The sequence below is a fragment of the Podarcis vaucheri genome (genome assembly GCF_965113315.1).
Source record: "Podarcis vaucheri genome assembly, chromosome: 13".
In the NCBI taxonomy this organism is placed as follows: Eukaryota; Metazoa; Chordata; class Lepidosauria; order Squamata; family Lacertidae; genus Podarcis; species Podarcis vaucheri.
Window position 1 is genome coordinate 10,869,620 of NC_138751.1, and position 16,885 is coordinate 10,886,504.

The following is a 16,885-nucleotide window of genomic DNA, read 5'->3' on the forward strand; positions in this document are numbered from 1 at the left end:
ATATGCAAACCAAGACGTACGCAAACCAAGGTACCACTGTATACATGTGGACCCTCAGTATGTAACTTTCCTGGAAGATGCGAGTTACCTGTAGATAGCAGTCTGTCCAACAGGAGGCAGTGATGAGTACAGGGGAGTCAGAGGGAAAGAGACCCTGCCCCCCCCATGCATTTCTCCCCCACTCACCCCTATACCATGTATCTGGAATATTTTATGCCTTTCTCTGAATAAAGGCTGCCTCCTGATGAAATACATCTTAACTCAATTGCATGCATTTTAATAGTTAGCATTTGCATGTGAATAAAGACAATAATTCTGAAGGAAAAAATTAGTCTTGGGGTGGGCCCATTGAACATAATGAGCATGGTTAAACGGTCTATATTCATTTCCAGTGGTCTACTCTTGAGTTAAAGACTGTTGCACTCTTTGCTTTAGAAAAAGCCGTTTCCTCTTAGCCAGGATGGAAAGCTGCTTCTAGGGCTGTTTTCATAAGTATTTGTATTAAAAAGAGTTAACTTTAAAAGAATAATAATAGCTGATTCAATGATGAATTATGAACCTGATGGAATAGAAAAGTTTCCAGCGGATGTTTCAAGTTTTAAACGAAAGGCACTTACGGAGTCACTGTTGCACTATTCCACAATGCTGGGCCGATAACACTAAAAGGCTCGGTTTCTTGTTTCCAGGTGAGCTTTTGTCAACTCGGGGAATGACCAGCGATGCTTCTGCAGACGATCTCAGTGACCAAGCTGGAGTATAAGGGTTCGTGTGGTCCCTGATACAACTGTCAATCACCTGATTCATAAATAATCTCACCCTTCCCATATCCAATCGAACTCTGTGCCCATCCAATACAATATACGGCTCAAGCCTTCATTGCTGTGGCACCCACTGTATGGAACTTCTTCCCCTTGAACATTAGGCTGGTGCCATCTCTGCTGTCTGCTTGTCACCTCCTGAAGACCTTCCTCTTCCTAGAAGCCTTTGAAACCGAGATCTTCCCCAGTAAGCATCTGTATTGGAAACGCTCCTAAGATGATTTCTCAGTTTGTTGTTTGCGGCCCTGGACTCCTTTGGATGCCATTATTTTTTTGTAAATAAATAATAAATACTAATTATTATTTTTTTAGAAATGGGACGTTGGCATCCACCTTTAGTCGACAACTGGAAAAAAATAAATAATCATCTGCAGTGCTGGTTAAGCACCTTTGCAACAAGCTTAGAAACCTCTTTCCATGTGTTAAGGAAGTGGCTTGCAGCATCCGATTCTCTTCCCCTCCCCTCCCCATCAGTTACGGATAATGCTATTTAGCGGCTTATGAGATCAAGCCCTTCCTTTGTTGCAGCTTCAACCTGGCAGCCCTCCAAAGGAGAGGGGGCACTTCCTTCTCAGAACTAATCCTCCCCACCCATCCCCATTTACCATCCTCAATATCTTTTGCTCTTATTCATCCTGCAAATTCCAGAGGGGAAGCTGCCTAAGTCTTTCAAGGTGCCAGGAGACTCCTTTCTGCTGCAAGAGACTAGCAAATTTATGGTGGCATAAGCTTTCGCTCCAGTCCATCAGATGCACAAAGTGTTATATTGAATTGCAACACACACACAGAGTTGGGAGTTAGGGTGGGAATCGTGAATTCAGAGAGAAATGAACTGCAGAAAATTTAGGACGGTGATAAATAAGGGCCTTACAGTGGCAATGAATTTGCAAAACAGCCATCGATAACACAGTCATCCTGGCACTGGTATGCCAATTAATGCATATAATATGCTTGGAATCGACTGCCAGAGATGGCACTGAATCTCTACCAGTATTGCAAATTAGCAGTTTCACACTTTGGTCTCCCTAAACCATGTGTAACTCAGGATCTGGCAAAGGTGAGCTCCAGTCAATTAAAGGTTATGCCACGATAGATGTGTTTTTGCCACAATAAGAGTGACACTCGTCTCCCGTTCTGGAAACTTTGGCCTTCGCTAATTAAGAGTATGGTTGTGTGTATGCTTTTTTGTTTTGTTCTTAAAGTACAATTTTTAAACAAGATCACATTTCCTGCACCCGAAAGAAGGCCTGGATTGGTTTCTACTGTATTTGGAGATTGGGTAGAACATAATGCTGCCCAAATATTTATATAAAAATTATATAAATACAGTGCTTTTTTCTAGGGGGTACGCATACCCTAAACATTTAGCGAATCTTTGTACTTTTGTCCATTTAATATCTTTCTTTCCCCCGATTTGAACTATAAAATGGTGATTATTCTTGAATCCAAATGAGAGTATCCCCTAAACATTTTTTTTAAGAAAAAAAGCAGTGTGTGTGTGTGAGATCCAATGGCTGCGGCTCTCCAGCAGTTCAGCTCTCATCCGTCCCAGCCTCCGGACAAAAGCATTGTACTGGACTTTCTTACGTAGGTAGTGTAGAGACTCGAACCCACTACAAAAATGGCCCCTTGAGCTTCGCCGCCTTAAGCGAAGATGGCGGCTCCCCACCGTCTGCCCGGTTTCAGCTTCGAACTACGGGCACGCGACGGGAAGTGCGCTTCCCTTATCTCCGTCCCCCACGGGGTACTTCCGGTCCTCAACCCGGCCCTCCCCTTTGCCGGGACAGCTGCTGCCCGGCTAACCGGGGGCGATGTCGGACACATGGAGCTCGATCCAGGCTCACAAGAAGCAGCTGGACTCGCTGCGGGAGCGGCTGCAGCGGAGGCGCAAGCAGGACCCCCTGGGTAAGGGAAGCAGGCGAAGGAAGCACAGGGGTGTGTGGATAGGATAGGATAGGATAGGATAGGATAGGATAGGATAGGATGCTAGGAAGCACCAGGGCAGGGCTGCATTCAAGTAAGTCCTGCTCAGAGTAGACCCATTGGTATTAATGGACCTAGGCTAGGCGCGAGTAGCTGAAGTCCATTCTCCTCTTGAGTATGGCTGAGAGTCCCGTTTGCACCATACATTTAAAGCGTTACCATGCCACTTTAAAGAGTTTTGCCTTCCCAAATCCTGGGAATTGTAGCTGGTCAGGAGACACTCCTATTCTGTAACGGAGCTACAGTTCCCAGAGTTCCCTGGGGAAAAGGGTTGGTTGCCAAACCACCCCAAGAACGGGTCCAGAACATATTTTTTTTAAGAGCCCCAGTGAATCGGATCCAGTATCCTCGCTGCGCCTGAATACATCTTCTTCTGGCCAACATTGTCTTTGCGTGGGTGCCCGTCTGGGCATCATCTAGTTGCTTTCATTTATTTATTTTTCGATTTTATACATTTATATAATGTTACAGATCATTTTAACACTTTGAAACGTGACTTCCTTCCCCCTCTTTCAGCGGTTCCTTAGTTTTTTTAAAAAAATATTTTCTGCATATTCCAAATTAACTTAATCATTTATTCATCTGTTTTAAATGTATACTCTTATACAGGCTTCCCCAACCTCGGCCCTCCAGATGTTTTGAGACTACAATTCCCATCATCTCTGACCACTGGCCCTGCTAGCTAGGGATCATGGGAGTTGTAGGCCAAAAAAAATCTGCAAGGCCGAGGTTGAAGAAGCCTGCTCTTATAGAACTGCAGGTTGTTACAATAATCCTCCCAATGCTCTTAACTGTTTACAATATGTTTGTAAATATTCAATAAACCATTTCCATTCTTGATTTCTTATTATCTCGATTTCTTATTTTTCTGGTAAGTTTCGCCATTTCTGTGCATTCCATAAAGCTTTTGTATCCGTTGTTGTTTTCATTTATTAATTGACAGTGGCCTACATCATGCAGTGGTTGTAAAGCCTGCCTTCGGAGGGCATTTGTCAATATATATGCTTAGCCTAAGATGGATGTTTCCATGGTTACTGTATTTTTAATGCGAGCTGATCCGGAGGGAACTGTTTTTTTCTTCACTCTTCTTTCTTTTAGTTGCTTGTCTTCCTCCATTAAAAAATCTGTTTTAAAAGGAACCAACACCGTGTTTCCAAAAGTGGCCAGCAAGCAAGCTTCACAGCAGAACATAAGAGGCAGGATGCCTTTGAGTTCTACTTGCTGGGAATTGCAAATGGGGAGAGTGCTGTGATACTCAGGTTCTGCTTTCAGGCTTCCTTTAGCAAGCCGCTGTGGGAGCAGAAAACTAGACTAGATGGGCCTTTGGCCTAATCCAGCAACGGCGCTCTTCTTTAATGACCTCATGTTTCCTTACATCAGACCTGAGGAATCCGGACCTGGCACTCAGCCCTCCCTTTCGAAGCGACAGTCCGGTTCCTTCGTCCGTCACACCCAGCACTGCCACTGAGCCGGGGGATCTCGTGGCTGATCCTGAGCTTGAGAAGAAGCTCCTGCATCACCTCTCCGACTTAGGACTGGCCCTACCCACAGACGCCTTGTCTATCTGCCATGCCATTTCCACGGTGAGCATCAAAGCAACAACCCTGATTGGATGTCATTGTCTGCATCTCCCCCGACTTGCCCTCCCTAAGCAAGGTCTACATTCTTCCCATTGGTCTGTTCAATGGGACCCCCAGGTTTATTTGGGAGTCGGCACATCCTCTGCAGGATCCAATAATAATAATAATAATAATAATAATAATAATAATAATAATAATACTTTTCAAGATTTTACAGTGGTGCCTCACAAGACGAAAAGAATCCGTCCTGTGATTCTCTTCGTCTAGCGGTTTTTTCATCTTGCAAAGCAAGCCCATTGACGGATTAGCGCTATTAGCGGCTTTTAGCGGCTTTTAGCGGCTTATCAGATCAGCTGATAAGCGGCTTAGCGGCTTAGAAAAAGGGGGGGAAGGGGGGAAAAACCGCAGGAACTCGCAAGACATTTTCGTCTTGCGAAGCAAGCCCATAGGAGATTCGTTTTGCGAAGCACCTCCAAAACGGAAAACTCTTTTGTCTAGTTTTCCATCTTGCGAGGCATTCGTCTTGCGGGGCACCACTGTACATTTCACTACTTTTGAACATTTCATTAATTTTACAATCATTTTGACATTTCAAAACTTGACTTCCTTCCCCCTCTTTCTGCAGTTCCTTAACTTTATTTTTAATATCTTCTGCATATCCAAATTAACCTAATTTGTTCTTTTATACATCTTCTTTAAGTATATACTCTCATGAAACTGCCGGTTATTACAGTAATATCCTCTGCAGGATCCTAAGAGTCTTGATTATTCTTTAAAAAGTGAGCGGGACACGGTCCACTTTGTTGCAAAGAAAAACAACTAAAGCTTTATTATTAATTTATTTAAACTCCCACCTTTTTCCCTGACGGGACTCAAGGTGGCCTACAGATAAAAACAAGAATCACTAAAAAAACATAGGAAAAAAACGAATAACGAACAATAAGACATTAATAGAATTAAAACTTTATACATATGTAAAACCAGTTTAAAACTTACAAATAATAACAATAAAAACAGAATAGCATTAGCTATGCTTCCTCCCCATCAGGGCACCCGAAAGCCATGGCTCTTTCAGTATGATTTTCTGCCCCCAGATGCACCCCCAAATTCCACTCTTCGGTGGCAGAGGCTCCCAGAGGGGCCTTGCAGATCATTAAAATCAAAACACCAAGACAGTCTGTGTCCAGGCTTATACAGTCATACCTTGGATCTCAAAGTCCTTAGCTCCTAAACAAATCGGCTCCCGAACGACCAAAACCTGGAAGTGAGTATTCCGGTTTTCAAATGTTCTTTCAGAAGCCGTATGTCCAACGGAGCTTACAGGGCTTCTGATTGGCTGCAGGAGCTTCCTGCAACCAATCAGAAGCCGCGCTTTGGTTTTCGAATGTTTTGGAAGTCGAACAGATTTCTGGGACGGATTCTGTTCGACCTCCGAGGTATGGCTGTAATTTAAAAGACATGAAAGGAAGACAAGGATGGGGAGTGGGGAGGGAAAAAAGTTGCTTGGGCATCGGTTTTTAAAATTAGCTTTCTTATAATGACCAGATGAGATGGAAACTGTTCTGGTAGTTTGATGGAACAGCCATTACCACATGAGACAAAGGAAGAGACGATGGTGCTCTGATGGTGTTTGCTGCTTGGCAGGGGGTTGGACTCGATGGCCCTTGTGGTCTCTTCCAACTCTATGATTCTATGAAAAAAGCAGGCTGATATCTCAGCAGAGCCAAGGATCCATCCCTGCCTACCATTTGCTGTAGCAATTTCCCCTCTCTCTCCAGAGCAGAGCAAAAGCTTACATGTTCCATATAAACTCGGTGAGGTTAAGCAGTTGCTGCTTTGCTTAGTCTGTTGCTGTTTCGATCGTGACAGGCTGGTCTCATAGAAACATAGGAAGGTGTCTCAGTATACTCTACACTGACTGGCAGCCTCTCTCCACGGCTTCAGGCTGGTGTCTCCCAGCCCTACCTGGAGATGCTGGGGATTGAACCCAGGACCTTTTGCGTGCAAGGCAGATGCTTTGCCACTGAGCCACAGCTCTTCCTCTCGCCTGTTGTCTGACGCTGCCAGTCCACACCTCCTCAACCTCCTCTGACTGGCTTACTCCTTGTCCCGCAGCCCGAAGCCCCCGCCACTCAGCGGAGCGTGGAAAGCCTCTTGCAGAAGTTTGCGGCGCAGGAGCTCATCGAGGTCAAACGGGGCCTCCTCCAGGATGACGACCAGCCCATGCTGGTCACCTACGCCGACCACTCCAAGCTCTCCGCCATGATGGGTGCCGTGGCCGAGAAGAAGGACTCCGGGGAAGGGGTCGGGCCCGGAGGGCCAAAGAGGAGAGCCGGGGAGCAGGACGCCGGGGTCCCCGTCTCTGCCTCCGGGGCTGCTCCCTCTGCCTTGGCGTCTTCGGAGGTGCTCAAGGAGCCCCCCAAGAAGTCTCGCAAGCAGGCCTCTGACCTGGACCTGGAGATCGAGAGCCTACTGAGCCAGCAGTCAACGAAGGAACAGCAGAGCAAGAAGGTAGGGGAGGGAGTGAGGGACGGCCGCTAAATCCCAGCAGAGGCTGGTTCCTGAGGGCAAATGGCGCACTGCCTCTCCAACCCCAGCCCGCCTTCGGCCAGCCCTCACTTGCCCGTCTTATCCTGAGGATGCCACAGCCTGCCAACTTCCTCCTCAAGTTTTCTTGTAATTCACAGCCAGCTGTTCCCTTGGCAGTATCCTGAGAATGCTCTCATCAATAATAATAATAATAATTTATTATTTATACCCCGCCCATCTGGCTGGGTTTCCCCAGCCACTCTGGGCGGCTTCCAACAGAAAACTAAAATACAATAACCTATTAAACATTAAAAGCTTCCCTAAACAGGGCTGCCTTCAGATGTCTTCTAAAAGTTTGGTAGTTATTTTTCTCTTTGACATTTGGTGGGAGGGCGTTCCACAGGGCAGGTGCCACTACCGAGAAGGCCCTCTGCCTGGTTCCCTGTAACTTGGCTTCTTGCAGCGAGGGAACCACCAGAAGGCCCTCGGCACTGGACCTCAGGCAGAAAGATGGAGGTGGAGACGCTCCTTCAGAAATACTGGACCAAGGCCGTTTAGGGCTTTAAAGGTCAGCACCAACACTTTGAATTGGTCTTGGAAACATACTGGGAACCAGTGTAGGTCTTTCAAGACTGGTGTTATATGGTCTCGGCGGCCGCTCCCAGTCACCAGTCTTTTCAGGCCCACTTTTGTTTGAGATAGAAATACAGTAATCACAATACACAAAGTGCAACAGGCTGAATAATCATAACAGTGAACATTTTATTGGTTGTTTCCTAACATAAAGGTCTAGCCCAGTATGTGCAACATACACAGTTCATATATACGATATATAACCTATGAAAATACATTTCTTCTTTTCTTATCCGTTTCTTCTTGTGAGTTCCTGTGTAACACAATCCTTAGGTAAAAATAGAAAAGTCTTCAAGGTAATGAGAACAACACAGCTGATGTAGACTGCTGGTGCAGGTACAAACTGCTAACTTGGGCAGAACAAAGTTTCCGGATATCTCCCTTGTTTCACCCCGAAGGGCTTCCTCAGCTGATATTAGATCTATACAATATAAATAAACGCATGGTAATACAATATCATTTATATGTAAGTTAAACAATGGGGGAACTAGGATACAATCTTGCTTAACTCCCTTTGTGCCTGGCACGCTCCTGTGAGCTTCCCATTTGTAGAGTTACACACTTTCAGCACAGTGTTTTCTTATAGGCATTTAATCAAGAACAATAATCTTTTGTCTATACTTGAAGCGTTCAACTTATCCCAACAGTCTTATTCAAGAGATTGAATCGAATGCAGCTTTCAAATCAATGAAAGCTGCATAGAGCACACTACCTGGTTTCTTAACATACTTATCTATAAAATGGGCTAGTACAAAGCAAAGGTCTGTAGCTGATCTGCCTTGTCTGAATCCTGCTTGCTCTTTGGCAAGAATAGCATCATCAGTTATCCAATCAACTAGCTTATTGTAAAGATGCTTTACAATAACCTCCTTTTTAGACTGTTGCCCTTGAAGAAGTCAGCAGGGAGGAAGATGACAGCAAAAAGAGAATTAGTTGGCTCCAGCTGTCATCGGCTCTGGCGCCACCTGCTGTTGGCCTCTCTGCTTTCCACCCAATGAGCACCAGCCAGCCCTGTCAAGATTTGTTTTATTTTAGGATTAGGCATTTACAGCCTTCCTTTCATTATGCAGTCCCAAAGTGGGTTATGTAGATCTCAGTGCAATACCTAGACATTTGTACTGGAGGTGTATTTTGATCTCATGCTGCACCCCTAAAAGACCTGTACAGAAAAAAGGCATTCTTGATCTGGCATTGAAATGTATACACAGTTGTACCTTGGAAATCAAATGGAATCCGTTCCGGAAGTCTGTTCGACTTCCAAAACATCCAGAAACCAAAGCGTGGCTTCTGAATGGCTGCAGGAAGCTCCTGCAGCCAATCAGAAGCTGCGGAAGCTCCGTCGGATGTTCGGGTTCCAAAGAATGTTTGCACACCAGAACACTCACTTCCGGGTTTGTGGCGTTCAGGAGCCGAAACGTCCAAATACCAAGGTGTTCATGATCCAAGGTATGATTGTAATGAGAAGCTCCGTCGGATGTTCGGGTTCCAAAGAATGTTTGCACACCAGAACACTCACTTCCGGGTTTGTGGCGTTCAGGAGCCGAAACGTCCAAATACCAAGGTGTTCATGATCCAAGGTATGATTGTAATGAGAAGGTCAGATGCACCTTGGAAGGTGAAACATTCCACAGCTTGGGGGGGGCCACCACAGAGAAGGCTCTCTTGTGTACTGCTGCCCCACGAACTTCACTGGGTGGCTGAAATGGCCAGCAGGGACTTCCAGGTTAGCGCCTCTGGTAATGGCTGAATTCCTCTGACCGGGAGGAACTCGCTTCGTGGAAATTAGGGTCTGACCGCCACGGCGAAGGCAGGGACCCACAAAAAATCACAGGCGGGAGAAGCCTGTGAACGTGGGATTCGGCTGGCACCTTTTGCGCCTCCCCTACTCGCGGGGAAACCCGGTTTCGGGGATCCGGAGCGACGTGGGGTGAGTGGTGCGGTGCTTCGAATTGACTGCTTCTTTCACTGAGTGAAGTCACATTGCTGTTGCCGGAGAGCGCTGACTTTTTCCTGTGGACAAATCGATTTTAAAACAACTACCCGTGAGTAAAACGGAAAATTGGATTTTTAAACGTCTTAATTGGGTACCGAAACGGGGAGGTTTCAAACAGGAAGTCCGCCTTCCCCTTTTGTAAATAGACTGGAGCAAAAAGGTTTCAAGCTAAAGTCTTGGAAAGCTTTCCATAAAGGATTAAACTTCCATCGGCTAAAATCATCAAACCCCCCTTGGAAGCAGTTGGAACCAATTCCAGTTGGAACCACGAAGACTGGAAGCCCAGGCAATTTTGTATGTCTTTCTTTCCCCTGACCTGGTCTCGGCCTCCTTGCCTCCCCAGGTGAGCCAGGAAATCTTGGAGCTGCTGAACACGACAACGGCCAAGGAGCAGTCCATCGTGGAGAAGTTCCGCTCGCGAGGCCGGGCGCAGGTGCAAGAGTTTTGCGACTACGGAACCAAGGAGGAGTGCATGAAGGCCAGCGACGCCGACCGGCCGTGCCGAAAGCTCCACTTCCGGTGAGCCTCTGGGGTTCGGCGAGCCCCGAAACAGTTTTGGAAATGCCACAGGACTTCCACAAACTTTTAGAGCGGGGTCTGGGAACTCAGGCTTTTCGCCATGCTGTGTCTTGGCCTTGCTTTATCAAACCAGCCCCAGTGAATCAGACTAAAGATGCAGGTGACCCAGTTTCTGAAGACAGTTCGGAAACTCCAGCTGGTGCAGAACGTGGCTGCCAGGTTACTCACCCACGGGGCAAGATAGTTTTAAGCATGTAACCGCAATCCTGGCCCAACTGCACTGACTGCCAATTAATTTCTGGGCCCATTCAAAAGGTTGGTTTTGACCTATAAAGCCTAAAAGGGCCCAGGACCGCAATACAGTGATACCTCGGGTTACAGACGCTTCAGGTTACAGACTCTGCTAACCCAGAAACAGTACCTCAGGTTAAGAACTTTGCTTCAGGATGAGAACAGAAATTGTGTGGCGGCAGCGGGAGGCCCCATTAGCTAAAGTGGTGCTTCAGGTTAAGAATGGTTTCGGGTTAAGAACGGACCTCCAGAACGAATTAAGTTCTTAACCCAAAGTACCACTCTACCTCAAGGGCAGGCTCTCACCGTATGCACTGATCCAGACCCTGCATTGATCAGCTGAGGCCCCTTCCATGTGAGGTCCAGAATGTGGCAACATGAAAACGGGCCTTTTTTGCAGTGGCTCCCCGCTTTTAGAATGCTCTCCCTTGGAGAGCTTCACTACATATCTTTAGGTGCCAGGAGAAACCATTCCTCTATAATCAGGATTTTGGCTAATTAAACCATCTATGGTTCCCAACTTTTTTTCTTTTTCTTTTTTTTGGCCATGTCCCACCTAAGCATCTCGAAAATCCTGATTCTCCCCACCCTCCTGTGACATATACCATATTTTTCGCTCTATAAGATGCACCAGACCACAAGACACACCTAGTTTTTGGAGGAGGAAAACAAGAAAAAAAATATTCTGAATCTCAGAAGCCAGAACATCAAGAGGGATCGCTGCGCAGTGAAAGCAGCAATCCCTCTTGGTGTTCTGGCTTCTGTGATAGCTGCGGAACCTGCTTTCGCTCCATAAGAGGCACACACATTTCCCCTTACTTTTTAGGAGGGAAAAAGTGAGTCCTATAGATTAAAAAATACGGCAATTCTTATTATTTAAAAAGTGAACTCCTATTCAAGTGGAGGAAACCTAAAAGGCTGTTAATAACTCATTCTCAAATTGCCCTCCTTAAAAATCAAATTGCCCCCCTGTGGGAACCATGGATCTATATCCTTTTAAATTGTGTGGGTGGTGGGGTGTTATTGTTTTGTTTCGTACTGTGTTACACATTTTTGTGTTTTCATATTGTAAACTGCCCGGCGATCCTCTGACGAAGGTAGAGAAATTTAATTAATAATGATAACAAAATTCAAAACAGCAACAATTAATTGCACATTTATTCAAAATCCAGCTAAAATGGTTTAGTTGAATTAATCGAACAAAACGGATTAATTTGATCCAGCGATGCCAGCTTTTCAAAGTCCGATAGTCATTTACAACTCCAGTGCCCCCACTGCCAACCCCTTGCCTCTTAGCTCCCACCACCAGATAATCCCATCACTGATTCCACTGCTTTTGAGAACCACCAGTTTAGATGAACTTTAATAATTATTCAGATGCGAACTGTGCCTTCAAGGGGGTGGGATATTTAGTTTGCCATTTTATTTCTAATTATTAAGATAGGCTGCCTTTCGCACGGGCCTTTCAAAGTGGCGTATCATAAAGCCCAAACCCAGAAATAGATGAATCCTGTTAATATCGCATCCAGTCAAGCAGTTGGGGGGGGCGGGGTCAGAGGCTTCACATGAAACGGTCCAAGGTGGACGTGAAGCAAGATATCGTCTAGTGAAGCAGCCAGCCACCCCTTCTCCTTGCAGCCGCATCATCAACAAGCACACGGACGAGTCTCTGGGGGACTGCTCCTTCCTCAACACCTGCTTCCACATGGACACCTGCAAGTACGTCCACTACGAAATCGACGCCTGTGCTGACCTGGACGCCCCTTGCGGGCGGGAGCTGAGCTCGGGCCAGGAGCTGGCGCTGCCCCAGGCGGTGGGGAGGGACTCCAGTGTGGACCGCCTTTTCCCTCCACAGGTACCCAGGGCTGGCCGCAGCGGATATCTGCAGCGGTAGGGAGGCGGGGAGGCATACATGACTTGGTACGAGGCAGCATCCTCTGGATGCCGCCTTAATTACAGCGGTCCCTCGGGTTACATACCTCTCTGGATATGTAATCCTCGGGTTGCAAAAGCAGCAAACCCGGAAGTATTTTTCCGGGTTTCGCTGTTCGCGCATGCGCAGAAGTGCTCTATCAGCCGTGCACAGAAGTGACGCCTCTGGTTACAGATTTTTGGGGTGCGCAGAGACTCCTGGAACGAATTACCGTATTTTTCACTCTATAAGATGCACCAGACCACAAGACGCTTCTGAATCTCAGAAGCCAGAACAACAAGCGGGATCGCTGCGCAGTGAAAGCAGCGATCCCTCTTGCTGTTCTGGTTTCTGGGATAGCTGCGCAGCCTGCATTCGCTCCATAAGACGCACACACATTTCCCCTTACTTTTTAGGAGGGAAGAAGTGAGTCTTATAGAGGAAAAAATACGGTAAATCCGTATCCAGAGGGTCCATGGTATTTTGATTTTTTAAAGCACTTCTCCATGTTCTCTAAGGCATTCCCTTCCCCGTTTCCTCTCTTTGCCCCCAGTGGATTTGCTGCGACATCCGCTACCTTGACGTCAGCATCCTGGGCAAGTTTGCTGTCGTGATGGCCGACCCACCCTGGGACATTCACATGGAGCTTCCGTACGGGACCCTCACGGACGACGAGATGAGGCGTCTCAACATCCCCGTCCTGCAGGACGAGGGGTTCCTCTTTCTGTGGGTCACCGGCCGGTATGGGACATTAACCCAGCTTGTTCTTCCTCCCAGGATCTCCCCTTTCCCCTTCATCCTCACGACGACCCTGGCAGGTAGGGCAGGCAGAGGGATTGCATCACCCAGTGAGTTTGGTGGCCGAGACGGGATTTGAACCCTGGTCTCCGGGTCCAGCAGTCTAACCACTACACTAGGGATTCCCCACCCTACAGCCCTCCCAATATTCTTGTGCTCTGAATCCAATCAGCCCCCAGGCAGCAAGACCCAGAGTCGCCTCCAGAGAACCAGGAAGAACCTGGCTTCTTAGAGCAGTAGATAGATCCATGTTAGGTCTAAGTAACCTTTTTGGGGCCAGGAAGGGGTGGAACAAGAGGAAAAAGCAGATGGAACAATGAATCCAAATGCTACCTTTGTACTGTAGGCTACGGTCTGTACACACAGAACTCTAGCCTCCATTCAGGCAAACACGAGGCATTCTCAGAGGTCAAGCACAGCCAAAATACGGAGGCTGTGAAGTAGGGGCCCATGTGGCCTGGGGGCCAGTTAAAAGAGGCAGGAGGGCCACATTGAGATTCTCCCACCTGCGAGGTAGGATCAAGCTTGTTCTGGAGTGGGGAAGAGTGTTAACAGCCTCAACCCAGTCAACTATGGGGCAACAAGAGACAGAGGCAGAAAGGGTCTTTCTCTTATGAGCAGCCATGATTCATTCACCATTCATATTGCTCTTTTCTCTCTCCATTGCAACCGCAAGGGCCATGGAACTTGGCCGGGAGTGCCTGAATCTCTGGGGGTAAGTGCATTCTTACAGCCGGTGCAGGGTCTTCTCCTTTCTGTGACCCCTCTTCTTTCTGCTCAGTCTCACTGCTGTCCTCCCCCCTCCCTCTGCTTTCTAGGTACGAGCGAGTAGATGAGATAATCTGGGTAAAAACAAACCAGCTCCAGCGCATTATCCGGACGGGGCGGACAGGCCACTGGCTCAACCATGGCAAAGAGCACTGCTTGGTAATTGGGATGGGGAGAGAGAGAAATTAGGTTAGGAATCCCATGGAAACGGAAAGCATACAGGAGTCCTGGTTATTTTTGGGTGGAGGGAGACACACAGGCAATAGGTATATTCACTGCAGCGGATAGCTCAGGGATAGCCGACGTTGTGCCCTCCAAATGTTGTTGGACTCCAACTCCCATCAGCCCCAACACTCAAGAGATGATAGGAGATGTAGTCCCAACACTATCTTTTCAAAAGCTGCTTTTAGCAGCTTCACCTTAGAGGGGAAGGTAATGCCTTGCCCCTTCTTTTGAGGAGCGGTACAACAGAGGACGCAAAGCAGTGCGTGTAAATGGGCACAAGTTACGGAGGAGCCCGATTGTGCCTGAACCATCTTTTTCTGCGGGCAGGTCGGGGTGAAAGGAAACCCCCAGGGCTTCAACCGAGGTCTCGACTGCGACGTCATTGTGGCAGAGGTAAGGCAGAGAGTTGGGTCAGCCCAACATTGGATCCAGGGGCGGTGGAAAGATCCCCCCCACAATATTTACTGTCTGTGAAATTTACTGTCCTGCAGGTACGCTCTACCAGTCACAAGCCAGACGAGATCTACGGCATGATCGAGCGGCTCTCACCCGGGACCCGCAAAATAGAGCTCTTTGGTCGACCCCATAACGTCCAGCCCAACTGGTGAGCGTCACCCATCCCTTTTGACCCTGAACTGCTGAATGACCTCTCAACTCTCTCTTTAAGATTTGAACTCTGCGGCAAAGCCCATGGTTCTCATTGCAATGCTGCTTTGACAGAATTTAGAAATGTGGTCCATGGTTCGATCCCTGGGATCTCCCAGGTAGGACTGGGAATATCCCATCTGCAGCCCAGGAGAGCTGCTGCCAGTCAGTGCAGACAGTAGTGAGCTACACTGATCAATGGGCTGACTTGGCATCCTTTGCTGTTCCCAATCCAGCCCAAGCCATGCGAGGGAATGATTTTTATGCCCTTTCTGGGACCCACTTGAAAATTTAGCTCTAGAATCTTAAGTCTGTCCAGATCGCTCGACAGATTTTCAAACTTCAGAATAAATTTCAGAATTTGTTTGTGCTTTCTAAAGGATGTTGCTGAGACTATACATCAGACACGTCACTGAGCTCCTCCTAGTGCCAGATTAAGAAGTCACCCTATATTGTTTTTTAAGAAACTCAACCCCAAATAGTCTTTGGAAAGGTTTAAGACAGGAGTAGCCATCCAGATGTTGTTACCCTCTCCCATCAGCCCCAGATGTGGAGAGCATGTTAGCCACTCCTGCCCTACACAAATCAAAGTTTGCATCTCTCTCTCTTAAACCTGCTGAATTAAGTCTCCTTTAAAACCATGCCAACCGTTGTGGCCTCCCTAACCAAAGAATTCCCGGCATTGTAGTTTGACAAGAGCATCCCTGCTTCAAAGAGCCTCAGCTGCTGGAAACATGTGAGCTGCAACCCCTATGCAGCATTTGCGGTCAGCCAGGTCAGGGCTCAGCTTGAGCGGAGCAAGCCTGCCTGGCAACCGAAGATGGGAGAAGAGCATTCTCAGACCAAAGGTCCATCAAATCGAGCACCCAGTTCTCACTGCGGCTAACCTGATGCCCCAGTGGGAAACCAGCAAGCAGAATTGGAGCACAGGCACCATCTCCCCTCCTGTGGTTTCCAGCAACTGGGATTCAGAAACATCACTGCCTCCAGTTGTAGAGGCAGAGCATAGCCAATGTAACTATTAGCACCTCGATGGCCCTCTCTTCCCCAAATTTGTCCAATCCTCTTGGAAAGCCATCCAAGCTGGTGGCCATCAAATGAGGCTGTTTTGCTTCAAGATGCAACTTGGCAGCAACTCTAAATAAATAGACAGAGATCTGGTGATCTGATCTGGGTAGGTGGCAGATACTGTTATTGCTACTATTATTTAGGGGGCAATCCTATCCACTGGAATGAGTTGGGTTAGGATGCAGCCGATCTGTGGCTGAGTGAGGAGCCTGAGCTCAGCCAAAGATACCTTGGCATTCTCTTCCCACTTACGAATCTCAGCAGCTGATAGTTTTCCACCAGCGCCCTTTATCCAATCCTTCACTCAGCCTCACACTGGAACCACAACACAGGTTTTGTATAGACCCCCTTTCCTCATTATCTCCACCCTCCCTTAATCCTCTCTCTCACTCTCTCTCTCACATCTTAGGATCACGCTTGGTAACCAGCTGGACGGAATCCACCTGCTGGATCCAGATGTGGTGGCTCAGTTCAAACAACGTTACCCAGACGGAATCATCTCTAAGCCCAAGAACATGTAGAGGGGAGACAAGGGGAGATTTTAGCACGATGGACCAAAGGGGGTGTTTTGCAGGGGGTGTTGGCAAAAGGAATGGATTGTATTCTAATGTAGGGTGTGTGTTTTTTCTAAAATAAATAAAACAAAATGGATTCTTTCTCCATAGCCGAGACATGTGAAGAATGTGGGACGTAGAAGCGAGAGCCCAGTTCCTGTGGAAGACGCTGTTTAGCCCCCTAGAGGCACTTGGTGATCAATAGGTAGAAGGCTGCAACTCCCTCGATCCTAACCCACCCCTTATTATTCTGCCTGTATTCCTTGCTGGTGGGTCTTGGAAGCAGCTCACCAGCAAGCTGAAGCTTCTGGGCACAGGAGAGGGGATGGGGAAAACCTTGCTCCTGGGCTTTGGATTGTCCCACTGAAAGGCTGCATGAGATGAGGGGCCGGCCTTTTGCTCCTACCCTCTCCTCCCTTCAGGGCAGGGGGAAATTCCGTGCAAGGTGAAGATGAGCTCCTGCTGCTCCTTTCCCTCTCGTGTGAAGCTGGCTGGTTGCTGTGGCTCTACGGTGCTGGATCCCAGTCACCGAGAGGAGGCAATGAACGGAGCGCAGCTCAGCGGGAAAG

General features: G+C 47.6%; 1 protein-coding gene across 1 annotated transcript; it reads left to right on the plus strand.

The window, feature by feature from the left end:
* Positions 1-2,565: 2,565 nt before the first annotated feature.
* Positions 2,566-16,418, plus strand: METTL3 (methyltransferase 3, N6-adenosine-methyltransferase complex catalytic subunit). The gene is made up of 11 exons (XM_082195801.1): positions 2,566-2,723; positions 4,182-4,384; positions 6,497-6,892; positions 9,880-10,055; positions 11,985-12,201; positions 12,812-12,999; positions 13,733-13,771; positions 13,875-13,983; positions 14,377-14,442; positions 14,541-14,653; positions 16,172-16,418. Exons 1-11 carry the CDS (start codon positions 2,630-2,632, stop codon positions 16,281-16,283), a joined length of 1,713 nt encoding a protein of 570 aa, XP_082051927.1. The 5' UTR covers positions 2,566-2,629; the 3' UTR covers positions 16,284-16,418.
* Positions 16,419-16,885: the final 467 nt, after the last annotated feature.

What these genes read in the sequence shown, in the direction of transcription:
- METTL3 (XM_082195801.1), top strand. Translation starts at nt 2,630, where the DNA reads ATGTCGGACACATGGAGCTCGATCCAGGCTCACAAGAAGCAGCTGGAC. An exon ending in GCGCAAGCAGGACCCCCTGG is followed by an intron (nt 2,724 to 4,181) that starts GTAAGGGAAGCA and finishes TCCTTACATCAG; the next exon opens with ACCTGAGGAATCCGGACCTG. An exon ending in AGGAACAGCAGAGCAAGAAG is followed by an intron (nt 6,893 to 9,879) that starts GTAGGGGAGGGA and finishes TTGCCTCCCCAG; the next exon opens with GTGAGCCAGGAAATCTTGGA.